Here is a 23033-nt window from a genome sequence, read left to right as displayed (position 1 = left end):
AAATAAGGCTATATTATTTTTGACTATTTGCACTGTACAAATGCTAAACAAAAGAAATTGTATTTTTCAGTTCACCTCATACAAGTACTGTTGTGCAATCTCTTTGTCCTGAAAGTGCAATTTATCAATGTAGATTTATTTTTTGTTACATAACTGCACTCAAAAAGAAAACAATATAAAACTTCAGAGGCTACAAGTCCATTCAGTCCTACTTCTTGTTCAGCCAATTGCTAAGACAAACAAGTTTGTGTACATTTACAGGAGATAATGCTGCCCTCTTCTTATTTAAAATGTCACCAAAAAGTGAGAACAGGCATTTGCATGGCACTTTTGTAGCTGGCATTGCAAGGTTTTTACGTGCCAGATATAAAAAAAAGATATTAAAGCTAATGTTAAAATTATATAATATATGGGTTCAGAAAAGTGTGTCCGTACATCTGAGTATAGTGCTTAGATTATCCGCAAATACAACTTTTGTTTTTAAAGTCATAAGATACATATAGTGCATAATCAGCAATAACCCACATTTAGGTGAATAGATTTAGCAATACAGTTTAGTTATTAGAATCTTAATATTCGGGTACATCACTCATGAAAAGTTGTACAGAGATTTGGTTGTGGAAAGCAAAGTACATGAGTGTGCCTCAGTAATTGAGAATTAAACATTCGTAAGCCCTTTTATGCTTCAGCCACCATTACAGAGGATGCTCTTCCATGCTGACGACGCATGTTAAAAAAAAATGCGTTTATTAAATTTGTGACTTAACTCCTTCAGGGAGACTTGTATGTCCCCTGCTCTGTTTTATCCGCATTCTGCCATATATTTCTTCTTGTAGCAGTCTTGGATAATGACTCAGCACATCTTCATTTTATGAACACTTTCACTGCAGATTTGACAAAATGCAAAGAAGGTACCAATGTGAGGTTTCTTAAGACAGCACTCAACCCAAGGTTTAAGAATCTGAAGTGTCATCCAAAATCTGAGAGGACAAGGTGTGGAGCATGCTTTCAGAAGTCTTAAAAGAGCAACACTCTGATGTAGAAACTACAAAACCCGAACCACCAAAGAAGAAAATCAACTTCTAGTTGCATCTGGCTCAGATAATAAAAATGAACATGCATTGGTCCGCACTTCTTTGTATCGTTACCGAGCAGAACCTGTCATCAGCATGGACACATGTCCCCTGAAATGGTGATTGAAGCATGGAGGGACATACAAATCTTTAGTGCATCTATCACGTAAATATCTTGCAACGCCGGCTATAACAGTGCCATGCAAATGCCTATTCTCACTTTCAGGTGAGGTAAACAAGAAGCGGGCAGCATTATCTCCTGCAAGTGTAAACAAACTAGTTTTGAGTGATTGACTGAACAAGAAGTAGGACTGAATGGACTTGCAGGCTCTAAAATTTTACATTGTTTTATTTTTTAATGCATTTTTTGTACATAATTCTACATATGTAAGTTCAACTTTCATGATAAAGAGATTGCACTACAGTACTTAGATTAGGTGAATTGAAAAATACTATTTTTTGTTTTACAGTGTGAATACTTATAATCAAAGATAAATATAAAGTGAGCACTGTATACTGTCTATTTTGGGTTGTAATTCAATATATTTGAAAATGTAGAAAATGCCCAAAAATATTTAAATAAATGGTATTCTATTATTGTTTAACAGTGTGATTAATTGTGATTAATTTTTGTAATTGAGCGATTAATTGTGATTAATTTTTTAAATCCCTAGACAGCCCTGCTATAAATCCTTAAATTATTTGGGCCCTGATAACATCAGAGATGGCCTCTCTTCTTATGGCCCTGTTTAAACTATGAACTCACATTCTAACTCTCTCAGGCTTTTAAACACAAGTGTATACAAAGTAAAATAACTTTTTAAAAAAAATATGTAACTAGCTGTGACCAGTTCTAGGAGTCTGTATTTAAAAAAATATCAAATCCTTTCCTACTGGCTAGTAGGTTTAGGCCACAGGTTAGGAAGTATTTGTGCTAGCAACCCAAACCACACTCATTGTACTAAAAGAGGAGTAAAACAGTCTACAGTAAAAGTTTAATCTGCCTTGTTGGGGGAGTAGGGGGTGCTGATAAGTGAAAAATTCTGGTTAACTAAGGGGGAGGGAGTTTGGACGCGGCAGGCGGTGCAGGGTTGGGGCACGGGAGGGAGTTTGGGTGCAAGAGAGAGCTCGAGGCAGGGGGTTGCAATGAGGAAGGGGTTTCAGTGTGCCAGTTCTGGAGGGCGCTCACCTGGGGTGGCACCTTGCAAGCGGTGAGCTGTCCCTGCTGTTCCTAGGCCAAGGCGTGGCTCTGTGCGCTGGCTCTGCAGCTCCATTTGGCTGGGAACCACAGCCAGTGGGAGCTGCAGGGGTGGCGCCTGCATGCGGAGAAAGTGCGCAGAGCTGCCTAGCTGCGCCTCCACCTGGAGCAGCAGGGACAGGTTGCCACTTGCAGGGAGCTGCCCAAGGTGAGCATCACTCGGCATCCTGAAACCCCTCCCATGCCCCAACCACCTGTCCTGAGTTCCCCGCACCTAAACTCCCTCCCAGAACCCGTGTCCCACACCCCCTCCCATGTCCCAACCTCCAGCCCTGCTCCCCATTCCGCACTCTGAACCCATCATGGCCATTCCTCCGCCTAGGAGCAGCAGGGACATGTTGCCGCTTCCGAGAAGCCACGCAGCACCAGGTAGAGAGCCTGCCGGCCCAGTGCCAACCAGACTATAAACTGGACTTTCCATGAAGATTAGAAATGCTGGTTTTTAGAGTTTTTTGGTTGATACGGGGCCTGATAACACAGCTTTTACTGTATTATAATGTCTGCTGTTGTATTTAATTATAACTACCATCTTTGATTAATACATGTTAAAAATGTGTTGAATAGTAGAAAAATACTTACTGAATGTGTTATTTGATGGAATAGTATTTGACCAGCTGTTAAAACTGGTTTATTATTGAGTAAATGTTTACTTTGATTTTTTCACTTAATCATAGGACTGGAGGGGACTTTGAGAGGCTTTCTAGTCCAGTCCCCTGCGCTCATGGCAGGACTAGGTATTATCTATTAAAATGTTGAAAATTTGCCAAATACTGTTTTACCACCTCTCTTCTTTCTTGCCTTCACGTGACTTTTTTTTAGTATAGTTCATTTTCCATAGAATATTATAATTTTTACAAATTTATTATTGCTATTTATAAAATATTATAACACTAATCATAACAGATCTAGTTTTAATTTTTTTAAAAGCAAATCATCATAAAGGCTGCTGTAATCTAGACTGGCTGAAAACCTATTTACAGTCTAATTCCCTGTCGTTAACTGTATTAAATTCAGAATTTTGCCTTGCAGGGTTAAAGATTAAATTCAGTAGCAGCCAGAGCAACTATAAAAAGGAAAAAAGGCAGCCATAAGAGTTTCTGCTAAAAGGGCACAACTAGTATGTGACTGACAGTAGAGTATTGTACTGAGAATCACCAGGGAGCCCTGTGGTAGCTAGTTTTCTTTTATAAGCATTACTCTGTAATAATTCCAGTCAGATACTAGCATAACCCTGCTTATGAAACACACTTAAGATTAAGTCTAGAAATTGGAATAGATTTTAACTGGGTTAAGGGATAATCTTGTTTAGCTACAGCTGAGAGAAAATCAGAATTTCTGCTTCACAGGAAATTCTGATATTTCAACAGTTGTGTTTTGCTCTGCATTGAAATGAAAGACCAAAATATCAAAATTTTTAATGAAACAAAAAATCTGAAAAAAATTAACTGCAGGATTGTTGAAATAAGTTCTTGTTAATTTCAATTTTAAATAGGTTTATTTTTATGTTGGCCAATGCTAAGGCCTAAGCTTGCTATAATCCACTAAAATAATAAAAGTTAAATTAAAAAAAAAATCAAGCAGTATATGTTTGCTGCTGAAGTTTTAAAGAAAGTCAAACCACTGAACTCATGGAAGTCACTGGCTAAGCCTCTGGGACCAGAGTTTGAAGTGCTAAACCAGCTTTTGACAGCTGTCACCTTTCTAGTGAGTGCAGAAAATATTTTATTCTTTTTCAGTTTATTCAGTCAGTTTAGTAAAAAGACTAATTCATTCACCAGGCTGCTGCGGGGAGCACCAGGCCCTTAAAATCACTGCTGGAGCCCTGCGGCCCCTACCCTGTTATAACGGGGTTTCAGCTGTAACGCGGTAGGGATTTTTGGCTCCCCATTACCGCATTATAGTGGGGTAGAGGTGTAATACTTCCTGATTTGATAAATCAATTAGTTTTAAATGCAGAACATGTTTTGATAAACTTATTTTTTCCCATATATCCAGTACATTTAATCTAGCTTTATTTAACTAACTAAATAAAATTCTGATTTTATGCATTTTTAATTTAATTTCAATTTCCATCCAAATGCAGCTTGACACAAATCACAAGTAAAAAAATTAATAATCTAATAAATAAAAGAAGTATCATTAACCATTTTCTAACATAATAAATATGTAAAAATAAAGTCTGAATAAATGTATGTTAATCTATAAAACTGATTAAGTAAATGTATATAGGTATAGTGTATCCTGCAGATTATTAAATAGTAGTTCCAAATTTAGGGTATAGGTTGAGATTGAGCTGAGTACCTGAAATCTGTTAACTTCCGGATAAGTCTGAATCCTTCCCATGCTATTACATATCACTTATGGCATCAATGATCCTCTGTCATTCCTTCTTCAGCTGCCCAGTGTAGTCCTACTGTGGCATGAGCTCTGGCTTCATTATTAACATCCATCCCAACTGTTACTATTTTTTTGGATACCTTTAGAGATAATGGGCTGTTTCACTTTGACGAATCTCAGCATTTGTTATTCATTCCATTTAATACCTAGTATTTTTCTAAGGCATTTGCTTTCAAAGGCATCTGGATATCTGTATTTTTTGGATTTCCAGCTTTCATATTCATATGTTCAGATAGAAATAACATTTGAATGGAAGATTCATAATTTCATCTTTAAACTGTAGATTTTTGATGCCAAATCTTGTTTAAGGTAGCGTATACTGCTGCTGCCTTGCCAATTCCAGATACTATTTCTTTCTGGACATCCCTGTGGCTTGAACGTTACTGCCAAAGTATGCTAGTTGATTCACTTCCTGTATTCCTTTGCCTTCCAAAGTGATATTAGAATTGCGAGTTGCTGGAGTTCTCGTTGAATTTTTTTCTTTATAACTGATTATTAGCCCGGCCTTTTTGACAATGCTGAACAGTCACTTGGTCTTTCCTTGCATGTTGGTTGAGCTGTCGCTTAGAAGACCTATGTCATCAGCAACATCTAGATTTTCTAATGTATTGTTGAGCCTTCTGATGCCTGTGTTGTATCCAGCTACACTTTTTCTCTTCATGAAGTCAACAGCATTGCCAAGCCGTAACGGTGAGGATTGATACCAGTTAAGTGCCTGTCTGATTTTGAAATAAACTTCCCCTTTTAAACATGGGCTTAAGAGATCTATGTTGATAATCTACTGCATAGTTAACTTCTATGTGCTTCTAAGTGCTAGAATACATATATTTTGGACATGTACTTTACCTCAGGTATTTTTAAAAGTATTTTCAGAAAGCAAATAATTTGAACTGGCTTTTTTCTAAATTGGTCAGCAGCATACTCCATTTTATCTACTTCTATTGCTGTTTTTTTTTGCATCTTGACATTTTCCATTCTTATCTCTATTTTCTGACATTTGTTCAGTAATTCTCTCTCCCTTTTCCTACACTTACTTATTTATATCTTTTAAAAGTACAACATTCTATAACTTGCATAGGCATAATGTAGAAGGTGACATCTAAACATCAAGTCACCTTTAAAGTCCAGACAATTCTTATTCCCTTCCATTAGAATTTTGTGGCAAAGTCCTAAATGAAAATACAGTTCCATTGAAACAATGAACTGTAACAGGGACACACCCCTCCCCCTGCTGCTGAAATGCCAGAGTGGTGCAGAAAATGCTTTGCTGTATTCTTGGGTTTATGTTGTCCAAAGACAACTGAGACAATCATTTACACATACAGAGGTACCTGTTATATTACTAATATACAAGTCAAAATTCCTGCTCTCAGCTATGGATATATTTGATAATACATTCCAGTAGATGTTGCCAAGTAACTTTTTTTTTTTTTTGGTTCCCAAATAAAATTCTTGGTAGTCTGTTTCTATTTATGAGCCAATCAAAACTGTAAAAATGCAAAGCAGAATTGTAAAGTAAGTATTTTAAACACATCTCAAATGTTACAATGAATGAAAGATCCTTGTAACATTCTTGAGTAGCTATTATTACAGTTTGATAATAATGTTAAACCTATATTTATTGCAGAAGTAATTATTTGACTAGCTTTTCATTACCATTGGTTCTGATTAAATGCCTGTGACAGACAATTCTATCACAGACCAGAATAAAGTTGTTGTTGTTTGCTTAGATCGACAAAATGGCTGGACAGAAATAAATTAAATGACAAAAGACTATGTTCAAATGATGATAGGGGTTCTGTTTTTAAACTTGTGCAAGACAAGAAATTCAGAGATAAGGCAGAAGCTTGGTCCATATCCTGTCCTTTTGTGATGAGATACTGCAGCACTATTCTAAAACCTGTGCAATATTTATGCACAATGGATTTAAAACAAAAAATAAAATGAATTCATCAACTTGAAACATTCATTGTTGGTCTATTTTGAAAGATCTTGAAAAGTTACATCTTTAGAAGATTTTTAACAGGAAGATGATTTCAGAGAGTGGTGCATAAATGGGAACGTAGTCTTAGTCTGTCTGCTTTGTAGTGGAGTAGACATAAATTTTTAGTTAGTGAAATGAGTATGATATGGCATATCATCTTGCAAAAACCTCCAGATTATCAAGTGATAAAAAACTACTGTCTGTGTCAGTGGTTCTCAAACTTTTGTACTGGTGACCCCTTTCACATAGCAAGCATCTGAGTGCGACACCCCCCCCGCCTTATAAATTAAAAATACTTTAAAATATATTTAGTACCATTATAAATGCAGGCAGCAAAGCAGGGTTTGGGGTGGAGGCTGATAGCTCACAAGCCCCCCACCCGTGTAATTACCTCATGACCCCCTCCGAGGATCCCGACCCCCAGTTTGAGAACCCCAGATGTATTGCATAGAGTAACCTCATCAGACTTTCATTTCTCTCATTACCTTCCAGTTTCTAAGAAAAGAAGCAATGAGACAATATTGTCCAGCACCACAGGCAGTACACATGTGCTAGAAGCTGGAAATGGGCGACAGGGGATGGATCACTTGATGATTACCTGTTCTGTTCATTTCCTCTGGGGCACTCAGGGCCACCTTTACGCCTATTCCCTGGAATCGGGCCCCACGCCTAAGGGGGCCCCACTCCAGGGGTCTTCGGCAACATTTCAGTGGCGAGGGGTCTGCTCCAGGGGTCTTCGGCATTTCAGTGCCAGGGGGTCCTTCAGTGTCGCGGAAGACCCGGAGTGGACCCCAGACCGCCGCTGCGTATTCCAATCAGGCCCCACGGGTCATAAAGCCAGCCCTGCTGGCACTGGCCACTGTCGGAAGACAGGATACTGGGCTAGATGGATCTGTGGTCTGACCCAGTTGGGCCATTCTTATATTCTTATGATCTCAGTACATTAACCATTGTCAAGTTTTTGTAGAACTCACAGAAAAAGTGAGTTTTAAGGAGGGATTTGAAGTGGCTTTCAGGATGTTTACAGGGAACTCCACCCAAGCGTGAGGGGCAGCATAGGAGATAAGCACAAAGGTGCTTGTTTTAAAATACTGTATAACAAGTGGGCAATGGAGGCTGGCGTCAGGCAGGAGTCAAACTCTGTACTGAATGAGAGATCAGTAGGGTGGGTGTAGGCCTTGAAGAACCCTGAAAGTAAAGACATTAATGCATGTTTTAGCAACTTCTGCATTACTTGAAAAGTAGAAAAAGGCTAGGGTTAAATATATGGGGAAAAGGCAAGGCTAAAAATAATAAAACAAGGTTTAAACGTTAATAACTTATCATTAGTTCCACATTATTAAAATGTTTGCCCATCACCACCTTCATTATTTTGCATTCATGTTGTATTCCATTTCCTTCAACTTGAATTTTTTTCTTTCTTTAGTTGTAAGTTCTTTAGGGTGGAGCAGTATTTATATGTATGTTGTGCATTGTTTAGCCCAATGGGGATCTATTTTAACTGAGACATTTGGGTGATACACTAATACAAATAATAGCGATTCATGTTTCCACTGTCTCACCTGCCTAGTTCAATAGTTGTTCAGAGGCTTGTTGCCTCAAAACAGAGTGCAAAGAGATGTTAACTTTTGCATCCTGGAGAGAGGAATGGATTCTAGGGAGAAAACAGACATAGTAAATAATTTTCTTAAGCTTCTTGTATACACAGGATAGTGTGGAACTGTGTCCAGACTCCAAACCTTAACATTGAGATGAATTTTATGTTTCCACAAATATAACTTCTCCATCTCATCCTTCCAAGTGCTTTCTGTCAGAGCTCCTGTTTGACTTATGACATCTGCTAGATATTACTGAAGACCAAATTGTTGGATGTGGCCTACATAGTGAGCTTGAAAAATGACCCAAGTAAATGGAAATGCAGTCTTCAGAGAGTTTAGGACCATTCCCAAAGCAGTTTACCTGCATCTGAAAGAGAGCCTATAATAAAAAAGATTATTCAGTCTAGAAGAAACATAAAGGGGATAAAGAAGAATATGATTAGAAAGACCAACAGTCCTAAAACTAAGGCAAATTGTTACATGATTAATCTGGATGAGTCAAGTAGTGTGCTTAGGGGTTCCCTTAAAAGTAAGATTATGTATGTTACTGGAAAGTAGAACTGTAAAAAGCAGAAATAGGCTAACTTCAAATTTCTTCTTTTTTTCTCCTTGTCTTGCCATTCCAGGCACAATGTGGAATATGTGATAAGATCTGCATTTTTTTTCATTCATACAAGAGTGGTTTTTTTAACTTTGCTTTCTGTAGCTCTTGGTTTCTAATAAGCAGTCACAACAAAGATTAATAACTGAAGGTGCTATTTCAATTACATTTATTTATGTTTTTGTCGCCTGTTCTAAGACCTCATCTACACTACAAAGTTTACTGGTAAAACTTGTCTTCTGTTGGCACAGCCTTGCATACGTCCACACCCATTTTTAAGACCTACTGACAAAACTGACCTGCTGATGAATCTAATTGCCCCTGTCATGTTCTTTAAAATCAGTCTTTTTTCCTCTTCCCAGCCGCCTTCTCCCCCCGCCCCCTCCGCATTTCCCCCATGGTCTTGCAGATTTATGTAAAACACAACATGCAACAGTAACAAGAACATTTGGCTTTCTGAGATCCAGGCTGTTCATAAGACACCTCCGTTGACCCTTTAATCTGCCAAACACGTGCTCCACTGTGATCTTGCATGTACTTAGGTGGTAATTAAATCTTTCCTTGTTCCTTTCTAGCTGCCAGGTGTATATGGTTTCATGAGTCAGGGAAGCAAAGGCTGGGCTAGGCATCTGAGAAACACAGTTTTCACACTGTTGGGGCTTCAATGCATATGCCAGTCTGTGCTCTCATCTTTTCAAAAAGACCTGTAGTCTTAAAGATGCAAGTATCATGCACCTTCCCTGACCACCCATCATTAGAGTAATTGAAACATGACTGGGTGACACACCCACACTTGCATAGCTATGGGAAAATATTCTTTTCTCTTTATGTACTCAGAGACAAAGTTTTTGGAGTAAGGGAGAATTCCCTGCACATTGCCCAGGATCAGTCCTGTGCATCAGGACACACTTAATGAATTTTGATTATCACCTTTGGATGATTTAATGGACTGTGAAGTGATTTTGATGGCCTCAGGCCATTTCCCAGTAGACACATCTCACCAAAGAAACCAAATGGTGGCTGTTGAAGTTGTGGTGGAAATGTGTGAGGGAGTTAGGTTATCTGTCCAGAGAATGAAAGTGTCATCAATGTATATCATAGGTTTTATAGTGCATTTTCTCAGAAATTCTTGCTTGAGGTGTCCCATGAACCATATTGAGGAACCATCCCAGTACCTGTGACTGTTCCCGTGGTTTGGACAAACTGTGTGGTGTTAAATGTAAAATTGTTGTGGGGGAGAATGAAATGGATTAGTTTTGCGACGTCTTTGAGGTGCATATCTGAATATTGTCCATTGTCTTTAGGCAGACTTTGATGCTATCACAGTGAGGATTTTGGTATATAGGAAAGGGGCAAACATGATGGGAAGGAATGTGTTCTGATGGAAATTGTTAATATTGTGGAGTTTCTGGAGGAAGTAGATTGTGTCCTGGAGGAAACTGGCCCTTTGTGTGGTGAGTGATTTGAGATGGTTTGTGAGTCTTGATATTCCTCAGTAATGTGTGTTAACCCCTTATGCTTAACAACCTGTTCCACCTGTTGTTTAACTGTGACCCTCTGGTTACATTTTCTAGATCTGAAGAAGAGCTGTGTGAAGCTCAAAAGCTTGTCTCTTCCACCAGCAGAAGTTGGTCCGATTAAAAAATTACCTCACCTACCTTGTCTCTTAAATATACAGCATCAGCCAGCATAAGCTGTCTCTAAAAACTACAGATGAAACGAAGAGACATGCAGCTACATTTTTCAGAACTGGTCTCAGATTTTCAGTGTCCTGCTTGAGAAGTCTTTTTCAGAGGTCTGAACAAGCTGTGGCTCTCATTTAAGTCAATATAAACAGCAAAATAAGGAAAATTTGTCATCTTTCTGTTGTAATGTAAGCTGCTTAGCTGAAGATATTTTGGTAAAATGCATATAGCTTTCATTTTTAAAAAGTTACTTTTGATAGCCCCTTCTACAATGGTGAGACAACTTTTGCCATTTTTAAGAATCAGTCAATTTAAAAACAATCTTATGAGTTTCCTAATACAGAAATCCATGGATTTTTAAGCCATTAGTGGGTTCTGGTGTTCTTTATCAACATATATGCATGTCTTTTTAGAAGAGTCTTTCCAAAGAGATTGCATTGATAAATACACAAGGGAGGTTGCTACTAAATTCTTGTAATTATTGCTAAATAATAAAATTTAATCAAATGAGGAAGTGAAGTTATTCTCGCGCAAAATGACTTATTTTAACCAATGTTCTTTTCAGTTTTATTTTTCTGTGTACAGTGACTGCCTAACTAAGCTTAATATACTGAAAAGCCCAGTCTGATCAGTTGACCTCTCAACATTCCCATACTTTCCTTCCCACTCTCCTCATTCCCTCTAATCTAAATTCAATCCAACAATTATCGTTCACTTTTTCTTTTCTCAGTACCTTTGCCACTCTTGCTTACTCCCACGTATCTTCTCATTCACTGTTACAATTGGCATTTACTCTCACTCATTCACTCAGACGCTTCTTTTAACTCTTTTCTTTCACTGTATCTTTCCTTCTCATTCTTCCTCCCTTTTGTTCAAATACACTCTTTCCTTGCTTCCTCCCTCCTGTTACATTTTTTCCTCTCTTGCTTTTAAGGCCCAGTATAACTCCCCAGTAAAGCCAGTAATAAGATTCTCATATACTTCCGCAGTATTTGGATTCATTTCTAACATATCTTAGTTATGCAGGTAACCATTGGTCAAAAGTGGCAGCATAGCATGATGCTGTCTGGAATAGTTTATTGGAAACTTAGCTGTCTCTGTAAAGAGTTTATTATAAATCTAAAGAAATATCAAATGTCTGCCAAGATTTGAGTTTTTTCTCCTGCAGTTGTAGCAGTAACACAGTGAAAACACATCTACGGTGATAAGGTCCATCTTCACTGGCAAGACCAAACAGTCTTTCTATCATATGAGGACATTACAGTGTTGCAACTGAGATGGGACCTTCCGAAGGCTTTGTTCCCAATGGGATCCGAATTATGCTATTAATGACCATGATTAAACGAAGTTGTTGGTAACAAATTTCTAGTGCTGTTTCCATGACCACTGTGGACAGGAATTTTTTTTTTTTTGTCAGAGCATGGATTTCAGCTACCGTTTATATAGGCAACCACAGGTCTGAGTATTTGACATAATTTGGCTTGTTATATGCTTATTTAAAGAGACCAGGCCAACTTCCAATCTCGTCAGTTTAAAATGAGAGTTAAAACTAGTTACAGATACTATTACTGCCCTGAGGGCTACCCCTGCCCCCCTCCCTACTAACTTCTGTGATCTTACTTCCTATCTGAAACATAAAATGAAAAATTCTCTTTGTGAATGTTGATGTCAGTGGCCGTTGGAAGGGGCTTAGCACTTCTGAAAATGAGACCACTTATTTAGGAGCTTAACCTGAGGCACTCATTTTTTTAAAATGTTGACCTGTATGTGTGGGTGCTTAAGATTTCCAGTGCCACATTAAACCACTGGCACATCAGATTTGTGTGTACTACTTTATAAAGATTGTCTGGAGGATGGGGTTGATACTGCAGGGGACGCCTTGAAAAATTGACTGTTAAGACTGAAAGCTGTTCTGGGCAGGGATGTAGACTTCTGAGTCACTGAAGCACTTTTGCAAAGTTTACCCTAAGTTCTATTGAAAGTCATTATGACTTGCATGTTTTTGAAAATTTTACCCTTTTACCTTTTATCTTATTTTTACACTTTATCTTATTTCTTATTATCTTATATGGTGAGTGCCTTGCCTGCCCATTATGCTAAGCAATAGTTGGAAAATTGTTTGTTTGCAAAAACTGTTATGCTTAAAGACCAGCATGTCTTCGTGTCATTTGGTCAAGACTCTGGTGCTAGAAACATGGATGTCATGCTGACACTTTTCATAAGCACTACAGCATAAATCTGAGACAAACTCTTTGGTGTATCAACCCAATGTTCCAGTAAACCCTTAGGATGCAAACAGGATCTTCTCAGAGAGATTTAAAGAAAACCATGTTTTATTTTTCTCTGCTGAGGTGTGGTGCTGGAATGGATCACACTGGCTTATTGAATGGCATGCATAACTAGAAAGCCATTTGCTACAGTAAGTGCCGTAAGTGTCTGATACATCTTTAAAAGTAATTTAATAGAATGTTTAATTTCAAAAATACTTCATTCTATATGCAGGATATAATACAATAAGATGTGTTAAAACGGACAAGTATTATATGGTGAAGAAGTTAGCTTCACTTGGTTGTATTTCTTCAGCAATTTGTAATGTACTGTATGACTTAGGACAAGTGCAAAAAGGAAGTTTAAGGCAATGTGTAGAAAATATACACAGGGCCATGCTGCTATTTGTTAAGGTTAAAAATGTTTTTCTTAAGGGTTTATTTTCTTGATATTTGTTCTTTGCCTTGAGCCAGTGACTGCTCTTTTGCTATTCTGCTGTACAGTATTGATTTATATTGTGCATGCTGTGCAGCCAGTATCACAACAGAGCTGTAGGAGACTAGTTTATGGTGGAATACCAGCCAGGTGCTTTAGGAGTATCAGGACCGATTTCAGAAACAATCACTGGAGGTAGAGAACATATTTCCTGGCTGAAATATACCAGTTATGTTATGGAAGCACAATGAGTGCCCCCTGTCTGCTGTTGCCTGGGAGGACATTGCTCACCATTCTTACTGAAAGGAAGAATGTAATGAAAACAGCCATCCAGGTTTAAGACTGTTTCTTACTGTTTCTATAGCATCCAAAGGGTTTTAGGAACTTCAGAAGGGTAGACAGACAAGATCTGTGTCCTACAGCACTTAGAATACAGCGTTCCAGTTTCTGTAACAGCATCTGCTAGTAACCTATATTATGCCTATGCAGAGTCCCATATTTGTGACTATGGTGTGTTTTATATCCCATCTGCAAAAAATTGCAACCCAGTCATGTTCAGATTCATAGCAGTGGCAGCCTTTCCCAGGCATAGTTGTAGCTTTTGCTAGCCATTTGATCCAACATACAAGCGTAATATATAAGGTAAGAGGGAATGAAAACAGGGAGGGCAACAAGGATAAGAATAAAACAGAATAAAAAACAGAACAGAAGGGGATATTTGAAAAGAATGCAAAGGCCATCCGAGAACAAAACAGAATGAGAAGAGAAGAAGGACTTATGGGCTTTCAAGGAACAAAGGATAGGAAGCCTAGTGAGAGCACGGATGGAGATGGGGGAAAGGTTTGTTGACATTTTGCATTTTTAATAGTTAGAAGAAATTTACTTTGCACCTGCTCCCCACCAGTTGTTTTCATCTTATTTTTTCTTTGCTCACTTGTCAACTACTGTCTTTTGTTTAATTCTCATATTCTGCATGTTTACATGAACTAGGTGAAATATTCTCTGAACATGAAGTATACACTCTTAATTACTCAATCTTCTCTTTTTTCTTCTTTCCTGCAGATTCCCCAGACATTCAGACAAGCTACATGGCAGAGTTTGGGGTGTGGCTATTCAAGACAATTATTAGATGTTGCAAAGGTAGGATTAAGCAATCTTTCCTCCTCATACTCTCTCGCGGGGGGGGTGGGGGGGATTCTATCCCTTGGAGCGTCTTCCAGTATATACTGCGTATTTTACATCCTTTATATAATTTCCCCTTTTTATGATTTCTGAGTACTACTAGATAAATGACAAGTTATGTTTCTGCCTCTGGAAATGGAGAGAGAATCTCTGCTGAAATCTTGATAGTCTTCCCGCTTTGAAATGTCTTTCTAAATCTCTAAAAATCAATGCCAATATAGTAATTTTTCAGAAAGCTTTTAGAAATGTACTTGTAGCTTGTTGACATTCAAATTTATCCTGCAGTTTTATGTCTGACAATGTATGGAAATCTGAGTTTTCTCAAATATGTAAAGCTTTATTACGCCAACAATATACTTAGCTTGTGGAACATAAAGAAACTTTGAAAATTTATTGGCACCAATGGGGGAGAGCAGTATGCCGGGTTTTCAGCTGTGTGAGGGTTGCTTTCTGTGTTACTAATGTAAACATAAGGGAATTTTTTTTTGTTTTTAGTCTTCATCTGCTAATAATGACACAGAGAAATTTGTAGGATGGAGTAACACCAGGAAACTTATCTAAATTCTCACCTCTTCATTTTACAGTTATATCCCAGAATATGTCTCTTCTTTAAATACTCTTCAATAATTTAGGGTTATTGTTTCAAATGCATCTAAGTGTTTTAGGAGCCTAAAACCCATTGCTGTTCAGTGGGATTTAAAAGCACCTCACTGACTTTGTTTTTTTTTTTTTGTTGAAAATTTTACCCTTTGAGTTTATAAAAGTGAGTGACAGAGATGGAATTGAGAGTCAGGGACTCCTAAATTCTAATATATTAGATCATGCTACCTCTCATATACATAATATATGAGATTCCATAATATTGTCTGGTAGCTACCCCTTATATTTAGGTTGCCTAACTTTTTCCGTTGTAAAAGATTCTTGCTACTTTTTTTTTAAAGACGCTCTACCTCCATTGTTTTCAGCAGGCCTTCAAAGTTAAGGAGAAATCACTTGGTTAGGGAAGTGACTTGTTTGTCCCATTAAATTCCATTTAGTTTAGCTGAATTATAAACTGTTAAATCATCATTTCCTGTTTCTTACTTGTATTCATCAGAAAAATTTTGGAAGTATGGTAAAATAACTGAACACGGTTTAAAAAACAAAACAAAACAGGTTCACACTGCCGCTGCAGCATACACTACACTATACTGGCAATGTCTGGGAGCAGCAAGGGACTGGACTAGGCTGTATTGCCTCAACCTGCACTCCTCAGACCTGGCATATGGCTCCTGCTTCCTCGCCCCCTTTTTGGGAGCACCATATGGGCCATGTAACTGAAGCGGTAGAACAGGAGTTCTCAAACTGGGGGTCGGGACCCCTCAGGTGGTCATGAGGTTATTACTTGGAGGGTTGTGAGCTGTCCGACTCCACCCCAAACCCCACTTTGCCTCCTGCATTTATAATGGTGTTAAACATATAAAAAAATGTTTTTGATTTATAAGTGGGGTCGCTCTCAGAGGCTTGCTATGTGAACGGGTACAAAAGTTTGAGAACCACTGTGGTAGAAGTCTGTGCTGCCCTGCTGCAGGCTTAGGATTCTGGCTGATGCACGATGTGGAGATTATTACAGAGGTATGTAACATTGTTTTTATATATTTTTTAAACATCTAGGAAATGTATTAAAAAAACATTATTTGGGTTGCAAATTCAAGCAATCATAGGTTAGAAATAGCACTTGGAATTGCCCATGCAATCTTAATTATGCCCCTTTGTACATATGGATTACAATATCGTTTTTAATGACATGATCATATACTGTTTTTCGCACAGGAACCCTGCTTATTCAGTGCAGAGATTGGACACACAAAGGGACAGAATAAAGATTTCATGGACAACTTTAAATTTGGCCTTTAGTCACTTCTAAGTGCTTGATTTTGCAATCTAATTAACTGTGTTTTACTGTAGATTTTTTTAATAAGAAAGGTCTAGTAGAGTAGAATTCAGGAGTTACTGATCCCCAGTTCCATCTCTGTCACTGACTCTCTCTGCCCTTGCGCAGGTCACTTAATCTCTCTACTCAGTTTTCCTTTCTGCAGGGTGGGGATAGTAATATTTGCCCACCTCAAAGAGGTGTTGTGGATTAATGCTTTGCACAGTACTTGGAAATACTTGTAAAGCTCTGTGTCGTTATTATACTTGCCAGATTGATCACAGCATTCCAGACTAATGCAGTGGGTTTAAGCACTTTATTGAAAGTGCAGTTGGGCTTGAAAAGCGGCTTTGTAAAAATACATTTTCTTACCCATAAAGGGAAGGGATGTATAGCTAAAAAAATAAATCAGGTGACATTTGGATGACTTAATTGGATACAAGTAAATTGCAATTCATGTATTTAATTTATGATGTAATTAAACAATGACCATTGAGACTTATAACCTGTTTATGATTAAGGCTACAATTTAAGCATGTGTATTTTTAGTAACGGGCAGCAAACAAAAATTCACGGCTTGTGACTTGACCATGACATACTAAAAATACCAATTTAAATGTGTAGTGGGAGAGGCGATACCGGGGGGTTGGGGGGGGAGGCTGCTGCTGGAGAGGGCATGTGGGGAGGGGTGCTGGGGCGGGGGCAGCTGGGCCAGCATCTCCAGCTGCTGGGGGCCACAAACCGCGGCTCCTCCAGTGGTGTAGGGCTGGGACTGCTGCCTGGACGGTGACTGCTCCGGCTGCGCAGGGCAGGAACGGTGAACTGTGGTCACTGGGAGCTGCGGCGTGGCTGTGCCTGCAGATGGTCAATGTAAACAAACTCTCTCGCAACCCGCCAGTGGATTACACTGATGGGCCATGTGCAAGCCGCAGATTGCCCACCACTGAGTTAAAGGGTCTACTTAGTTTGGTTTACACCTGCCTTTTATTAATTTACCTTGTCTTGAATCAGTTGCTTACTGAACTAAATTGGTATTTCAGTCTACACGTGGCTTATAAATATGTCCACATAGGTTTTTGCATGGGTTTAATTTATTTATTTATTTTAAGTAGACCTTAGTTAAACCTGGAAAGCTTTATGTGTATACAAGATCTTGGCAAGGTCGACAGGAATGTAAAGCATTAAAAACGTACCTTTATCTCTAAGATCAGCAGGTAGTATGCGCCGTGTGCACAGGAATCAGGTCTGTTGAAGAAGTGCCATTTTTACATAGTCATTTTTCAGAGTAGATATGTACTTGAAGGATTTAGAGATCTTTCTGTAACTCTTAGAGATGGTTTCTGCTCTAAGATATTTTGACACGCAACTGTTAGGAGTCTATGGCCTTTGGATACCAGCTTCAGGAGCAAGGTACTGTTCTTGAGGCATAACCTCCATTCCTCTGGATGATGGCCGTGTGCTACTAGATCTTCAGCTCTATTCTGATTGTCGCTTTAATTGAGAATTTAAGTTTTGTTCATCATTTTTTAAGTCCATGATTCTTGTAGTTGCTGTATAATAGATATATATATATTTTTTTTTTACATAGCATCTCCAGTGGGGGCCACGGATAGATAAGAGAACATGTTGGCATGGTCATGCAGGTGGAGGACTCCACACAGATCCAAAGCAAGGGGTAAAAGTTTGATTAAACAATATTACTCAAACTCTGTTCAAGATGCTGTATAAATCAAATGTATGTTCAGCCTTTTCAAATATTTAACAATCGAAAACTGCAAATGTTTCCCACAAATGGCTACTTAGTTTCGTTTTTAGACTGTTGTCTAATAAATACTGTTAGTTGTGAACCTTGGATTAGTAGATTTTTAAATTACCCAGCACTGGTAATGATTTTATCTGCTTATTTTCCCACAAATTCTCTGGCTTTCTATAAATAAATTGTCATCAAAGTGTCACAGATGTTGACTTGAAATTGGCCTCAGGTATTTTAGACTTTTCATGACAGATACGTTCCATTATACTTTAATATGTTCTTTTATTCCTGCTTGTGACTGGCATTTCTAGAACTTGACATTTGGCCTAGAAGGAATATGCTTGTGGATACAAGTCAGTGCATCACTCACTCTACCTTCACTCACTGCAGCAATAAAAAATCGAAAAAAGTGTTAGTTTATGAAGTCATTATCCCTTTAATTAAATGTTTCACAGACAACCTTTATTCTGACACTTTCTAATTTTTCCCGTTGCAGCTTGAATATTCATTTAACATTAATTCTTTGTGTATAGTTTGTTTATTTTAGTTTGCTTTTTGAGTCAGATTGCTTCTTCCTCTATGCTGCCGGGGTGCAGAGGGGATAAGAGTAGTCATTGGCAGGAGGGACGGTCCCTGCTCTTAGTTCCAGAGCACGGCTCCCATCCCATCCTGGAGCATCCATTATAGGGAAAGTCTCTCTTCACCCCTTTAGCCCTGGGCTAGAGCAGCCTCAGTTACTGTGAGGGCTTGGCTCATGCCCAGTCTGATCAGCACTAGAGGTTGTGAGAGGCTCAAGCATACTTAACTCTTAAGAAATTGTAACAGTTAAAATCTAGGAAGTCTCCACAGAGCATGTGCAAACTGTGATTTGATTTTATTTGCTTTTTAGAGGTTTATAGCTTCACCAAATTTCTGGCCACAAGTCCCAACTCCAAAGCATGGGGATACTAGAGTTGTTCAAAAAAAAATAGGGTACTAGAATTTAACATGGACAACAATAGATTTTTCCCTAGCTTCATTCTTAGAAACTGCTGAAGAGGTTTGACTGAAATTTCCCCCAACATTCAGCCAGAGGCAGACACTAGTATGTATAATTTCAGCCCAAATGGTTAAAATTCAGCAAAGTGGTAAGGAACTGAAAACAGGGTCTTATAATGGGAAGTGTCAGGCAACTTAAGAGTTGGCATTATCAGCCCCTTCCTATAACAATAAGCATGTTGACATGTCTGGTGTATATGTTATCCCTTTACTGGTCATCCTATGAGATTATATACCAAAACATGTTATACTATTAACACTAGCTTAATGGCCTAGTGATCGAAGTCTACACTACACAGAGAGACAGCAGAGACTGGAAGACCATTGGAGACAATAGCAAGTTCTCCTTTCAAAAGGATGGCACAGGCAAGAATACTCAAAGAAAGACCTTTGACATTAGTGATATACACAATCCCATTTTTCCTTTACAGGTCACCTTTAACAGACTTAATTTTTTAAAAATATTCCTAACCTTGTGACTTGTATATCTTCTGCAGTCAGATTCATGTTTCCATACATCTATAATTATATATATATGTTCATTTTATGTTGAACTTTGATGTAATACGTATTTGGTGCATCCTTTGATTCTCCCCCCCCTTGATATTTTGCAAGGCTGCTGCAAATCACTTGCTGCCTTCTCACTCTATTCTGAATAGACTGTTTTTGGTTTTGTAACCATTCAGAGCCCTCAAGGAGCCAAGTTGAATTCTTTGTTTGCAGTCCTTATATTTCCTTCTCATTTTTTCTCTCTGATAACTTTCCTGTAAAAAGTCTGACTAGCCAATAGCAACATATAATTAGAACCACTCCAGTCACTCTAGTAGGTTTCATATTAATATACCACCAGTTTGTTCCTTCCAAACCATTAATGGTGCTAAAAAAAAAAATCTCTTCACTTTGAAATACAAGGCTATTTATGCATATCCTTCACTACAAAAAGTAGGATTTATGCATATGCAAATATCTCCTCTCTTCTGTGTAGCTAGGGTAAGCAGAAATGTTATTTTACATCCTCTACTAATTTTTGAATTGTCAATATATCCACTTGTTAAAGGCTGTATGGAGGGTACTCTATATTGCTCAGGTACTGTATGTACTGTCAGTAGTTGCCAATGTATCTTATTAACTTTTCTATTCTGGTTGCCATTGAAGATGAGACTCAAAACATAAAGCTGGATTTTTCTGCTAAATTATAGGCTTAAGTTTGATATTGGTTTTTCCAGGTTGCTTCATCAGTCTTTTCTCTTAACCAAAAAAACCCGTACCTTTTCCCTCTGATTCAAACTTGGCTTTCACAGTGAATTTTAAATCTAACTTACGTCTTTCTCTGGAAATTGATGGAAGTGGGGGAATGCATAAAGTATGCTCCAGTGTGGGAAATATAGAATTATATTGTAAAATCCATCTATTTTCATAGACCTTCTGTTTAGTAAAAATTCATCCAGGAAAGGGCAAATAAACGTTTCCCAACAAACATAGCCTGAAATGAAAAGATTAACCCATATGGAGGTGATGTGTAATTTAGTTTACTTGCTAGGCTGGCTTCCCTTCAGCTTTAGATAACCTTTCTGTTTTTCAAGATTACCCCGGGTATCCAGTGCTGAAGTAGGAGGAGTTGCTGGTTGTCAGTGTAGTACTGTATTTTAGAGTCTGAATTGAGACACACATTTTTATATGATTTTGTATAGCATGTAGACTTTGGAATTCGAGAAAAAAGCTCTCTGGTTTACCCACTAAACTATATCTCACTATAAAAACATCTTGTCTATTTTCAGAAAGATTTGTTCTGTCACCTGAATGTTGGATTTGTCCTTGGTTTAGAAGGGGCTTCAGGGTGGTAGTGGGAGGATATAAAATAAGACATCAGCAAAAGCTTTACAGTACTGTTTAAACTGTAGTCATGTACAGCTAAATGACCTCATAATTCATGATTACCCAACTTCTGAGACCGCTCTGTTAAAAAGTGACATTTTACACACAATTAATCCAACTAGAACAGTTTGGGGTTTGTTTTTGTTTGTTTTGCTCTGAGCCATAACTTCAATATGTACCAGTTGAAAGAATCTCAGTGTACACTGTAGATTATCCTAAAAGAAAATAAACACTTTTTTAGATAGGAAGAGCAAGAGTCCTTGTCACTATTCTGTAAAGAGAGACAAGTGACATGAAGCTTGTTAAATAATTAAGAACTAGAAACGTTTCAGTTTATGGAAATGCATCTAAATTACATTTGCTTTGCATTATTTTAGTTTAAAATATGAATGTTTAAAAATTTGGAACCTATAGCAAGAATAATTAATTTCAGATGCATTTGAGTTCCTGTATGCTCAGAAACGGAATCTTAGCAACTTGCATTTATTTTTATATATCTAATGATGCACTTAGCTCTTAACTCTCATGTTTCCTATAGTCTATGCAGACCTCTCTCTTGCCTTGATCCCTTTTGTCTCACCGTACTCCTGATTTTGTTTTCTTTCATGTTGTCCCGGGTACTTGAAACCGGCTCCCAGGAAATATATGCCAAGCCCCCACACTTCATTCAAAAGTCTTGAAAAATCCACTTGTTCCATGAAGCGTTGGAGCGATGTTTAACTGTCACTCTTCTCTGTACTGTAACTGTTTGTATAGTTATACTTTAAGCTCTTTGGACCATTTGCGAATTTAGCACAGTTCAACACCAGCCCCTTATAAGTTTCTGGTGCTATATAAATTGGCCTTTAGACTATGGGAAATACTAAATACTTCGCATGTTGTCACACCTGTGACATTTTAAGTTAACATTTTTGTAGGTTTTTTCCCATTTTCCAATAAAATTAAAACCATTAATACAAATAAAATGATAGGGAATATACAGTTACACACTGGACATTTCTGTCAGTAAGTACAGGTATTGTATTCACTTAAATTTATTATATAACAATTACATAAGACAATATTCACAAAAATAGGAACATAGGAATTGCCCTATTCTGTCAGAAACATTGGCCAGTACCTGATACTTTAGAGGCAATTAAAATACTTTCCCCTCTCCCCAGTAAACATGTGATATAGTCTACCTCTCATGTAGGTTTTATCCTAAACCCTAATAGATTGTTTTAAACGCTGAAATGAGAGTTTAGATCCCTTCCAAAGCTTTAATTTTAGCATAAACTGTAACTCTGGTTATTCTTATCATCTATATCGGAGTCCACTCCCTCTTGGAATCCTGCAAAAGTCTTGGCCTCAACAACACATGTGACACTAAGTTCTATGGTCTGTTCAGACATTGAATGAAAAAGTGTTTCCTTTTGTCAGTTTTGAATTTTCCACCTTTCAATTTCATTGAATAGCCCCTTATGTTGTTAGAGTACAGAAACTTCTGAAAAGGAGAGCTACAAAAACAATGGCAAACCAATAAGATGCATTTTAACTCCTGTGACATACTTCTACCAGCCATTTGCTGAGGCAACAACTCTTGTTTCCTCTGGAAACGTCCAAATGTTTTCCTAAATGGCATTACATTTTTGTCATTTTACAGTTTTTAATTCTCAAATGTTTGAGTCTAAAAATCATTTTCCTCCTGTATCATGTATACAATATTTTTAGGCTAAGACACAATTCTGTCATGCCTTTAATAATGTTATTTTTTAGCACTAGTGGAGGAGTCATGATTTGGAAGAGAATACTTTTGGGGGTTAAAATTGGGGTGTTAAACAGTAAACCATTTTAGGTGAAATAACTGGCTTGTGAACCTATAGATTGAAATTCTTTCCTCATCTTGTTTTTATAGCTTTGTAGATTTTATTACCTTCAGGACAACTTTTAAAAGAAAAATACTTAATTTCCTAATGTCATGAAACTCCTGAA

At 37.8% G+C, this 23033-nt stretch overlaps 1 protein-coding gene across 4 annotated transcripts in view; it reads left to right on the top strand.

Moving 5' to 3' along the window:
- The window catches only part of ABCB7 (ATP binding cassette subfamily B member 7), a 68788-nt gene that overhangs the window by 3000 nt on the left and 42755 nt on the right, over window positions 1-23033 (top strand). The window contains exons 1-3 of one of the 4 annotated variants that reach the window (XM_030574345.1): window positions 12735-13015; window positions 14362-14439; window positions 17982-18068. In XM_030574345.1, the coding sequence (XP_030430205.1) occupies window positions 12983-13015; window positions 14362-14439; window positions 17982-18068 (198 nt within the window). In that variant the 5' untranslated portion in view covers window positions 12735-12982. Of the gene's footprint in view, window positions 1-12734; window positions 13025-14361; window positions 14440-17981; window positions 18069-23033 lie in introns of those variants that run through there. The other 3 variants (XM_030574344.1, XM_030574342.1, XM_030574343.1) reach the window with 3 other exon arrangements.

The sequence above is a fragment of the Gopherus evgoodei genome, chromosome 9 (genome assembly GCF_007399415.2).
Source record: "Gopherus evgoodei ecotype Sinaloan lineage chromosome 9, rGopEvg1_v1.p, whole genome shotgun sequence".
Classification (NCBI taxonomy): domain Eukaryota; kingdom Metazoa; phylum Chordata; order Testudines; family Testudinidae; genus Gopherus; species Gopherus evgoodei.
Note: the sequence above shows the minus strand (reverse complement) of the source record. Positions and strands in the feature narration are given on the sequence as shown.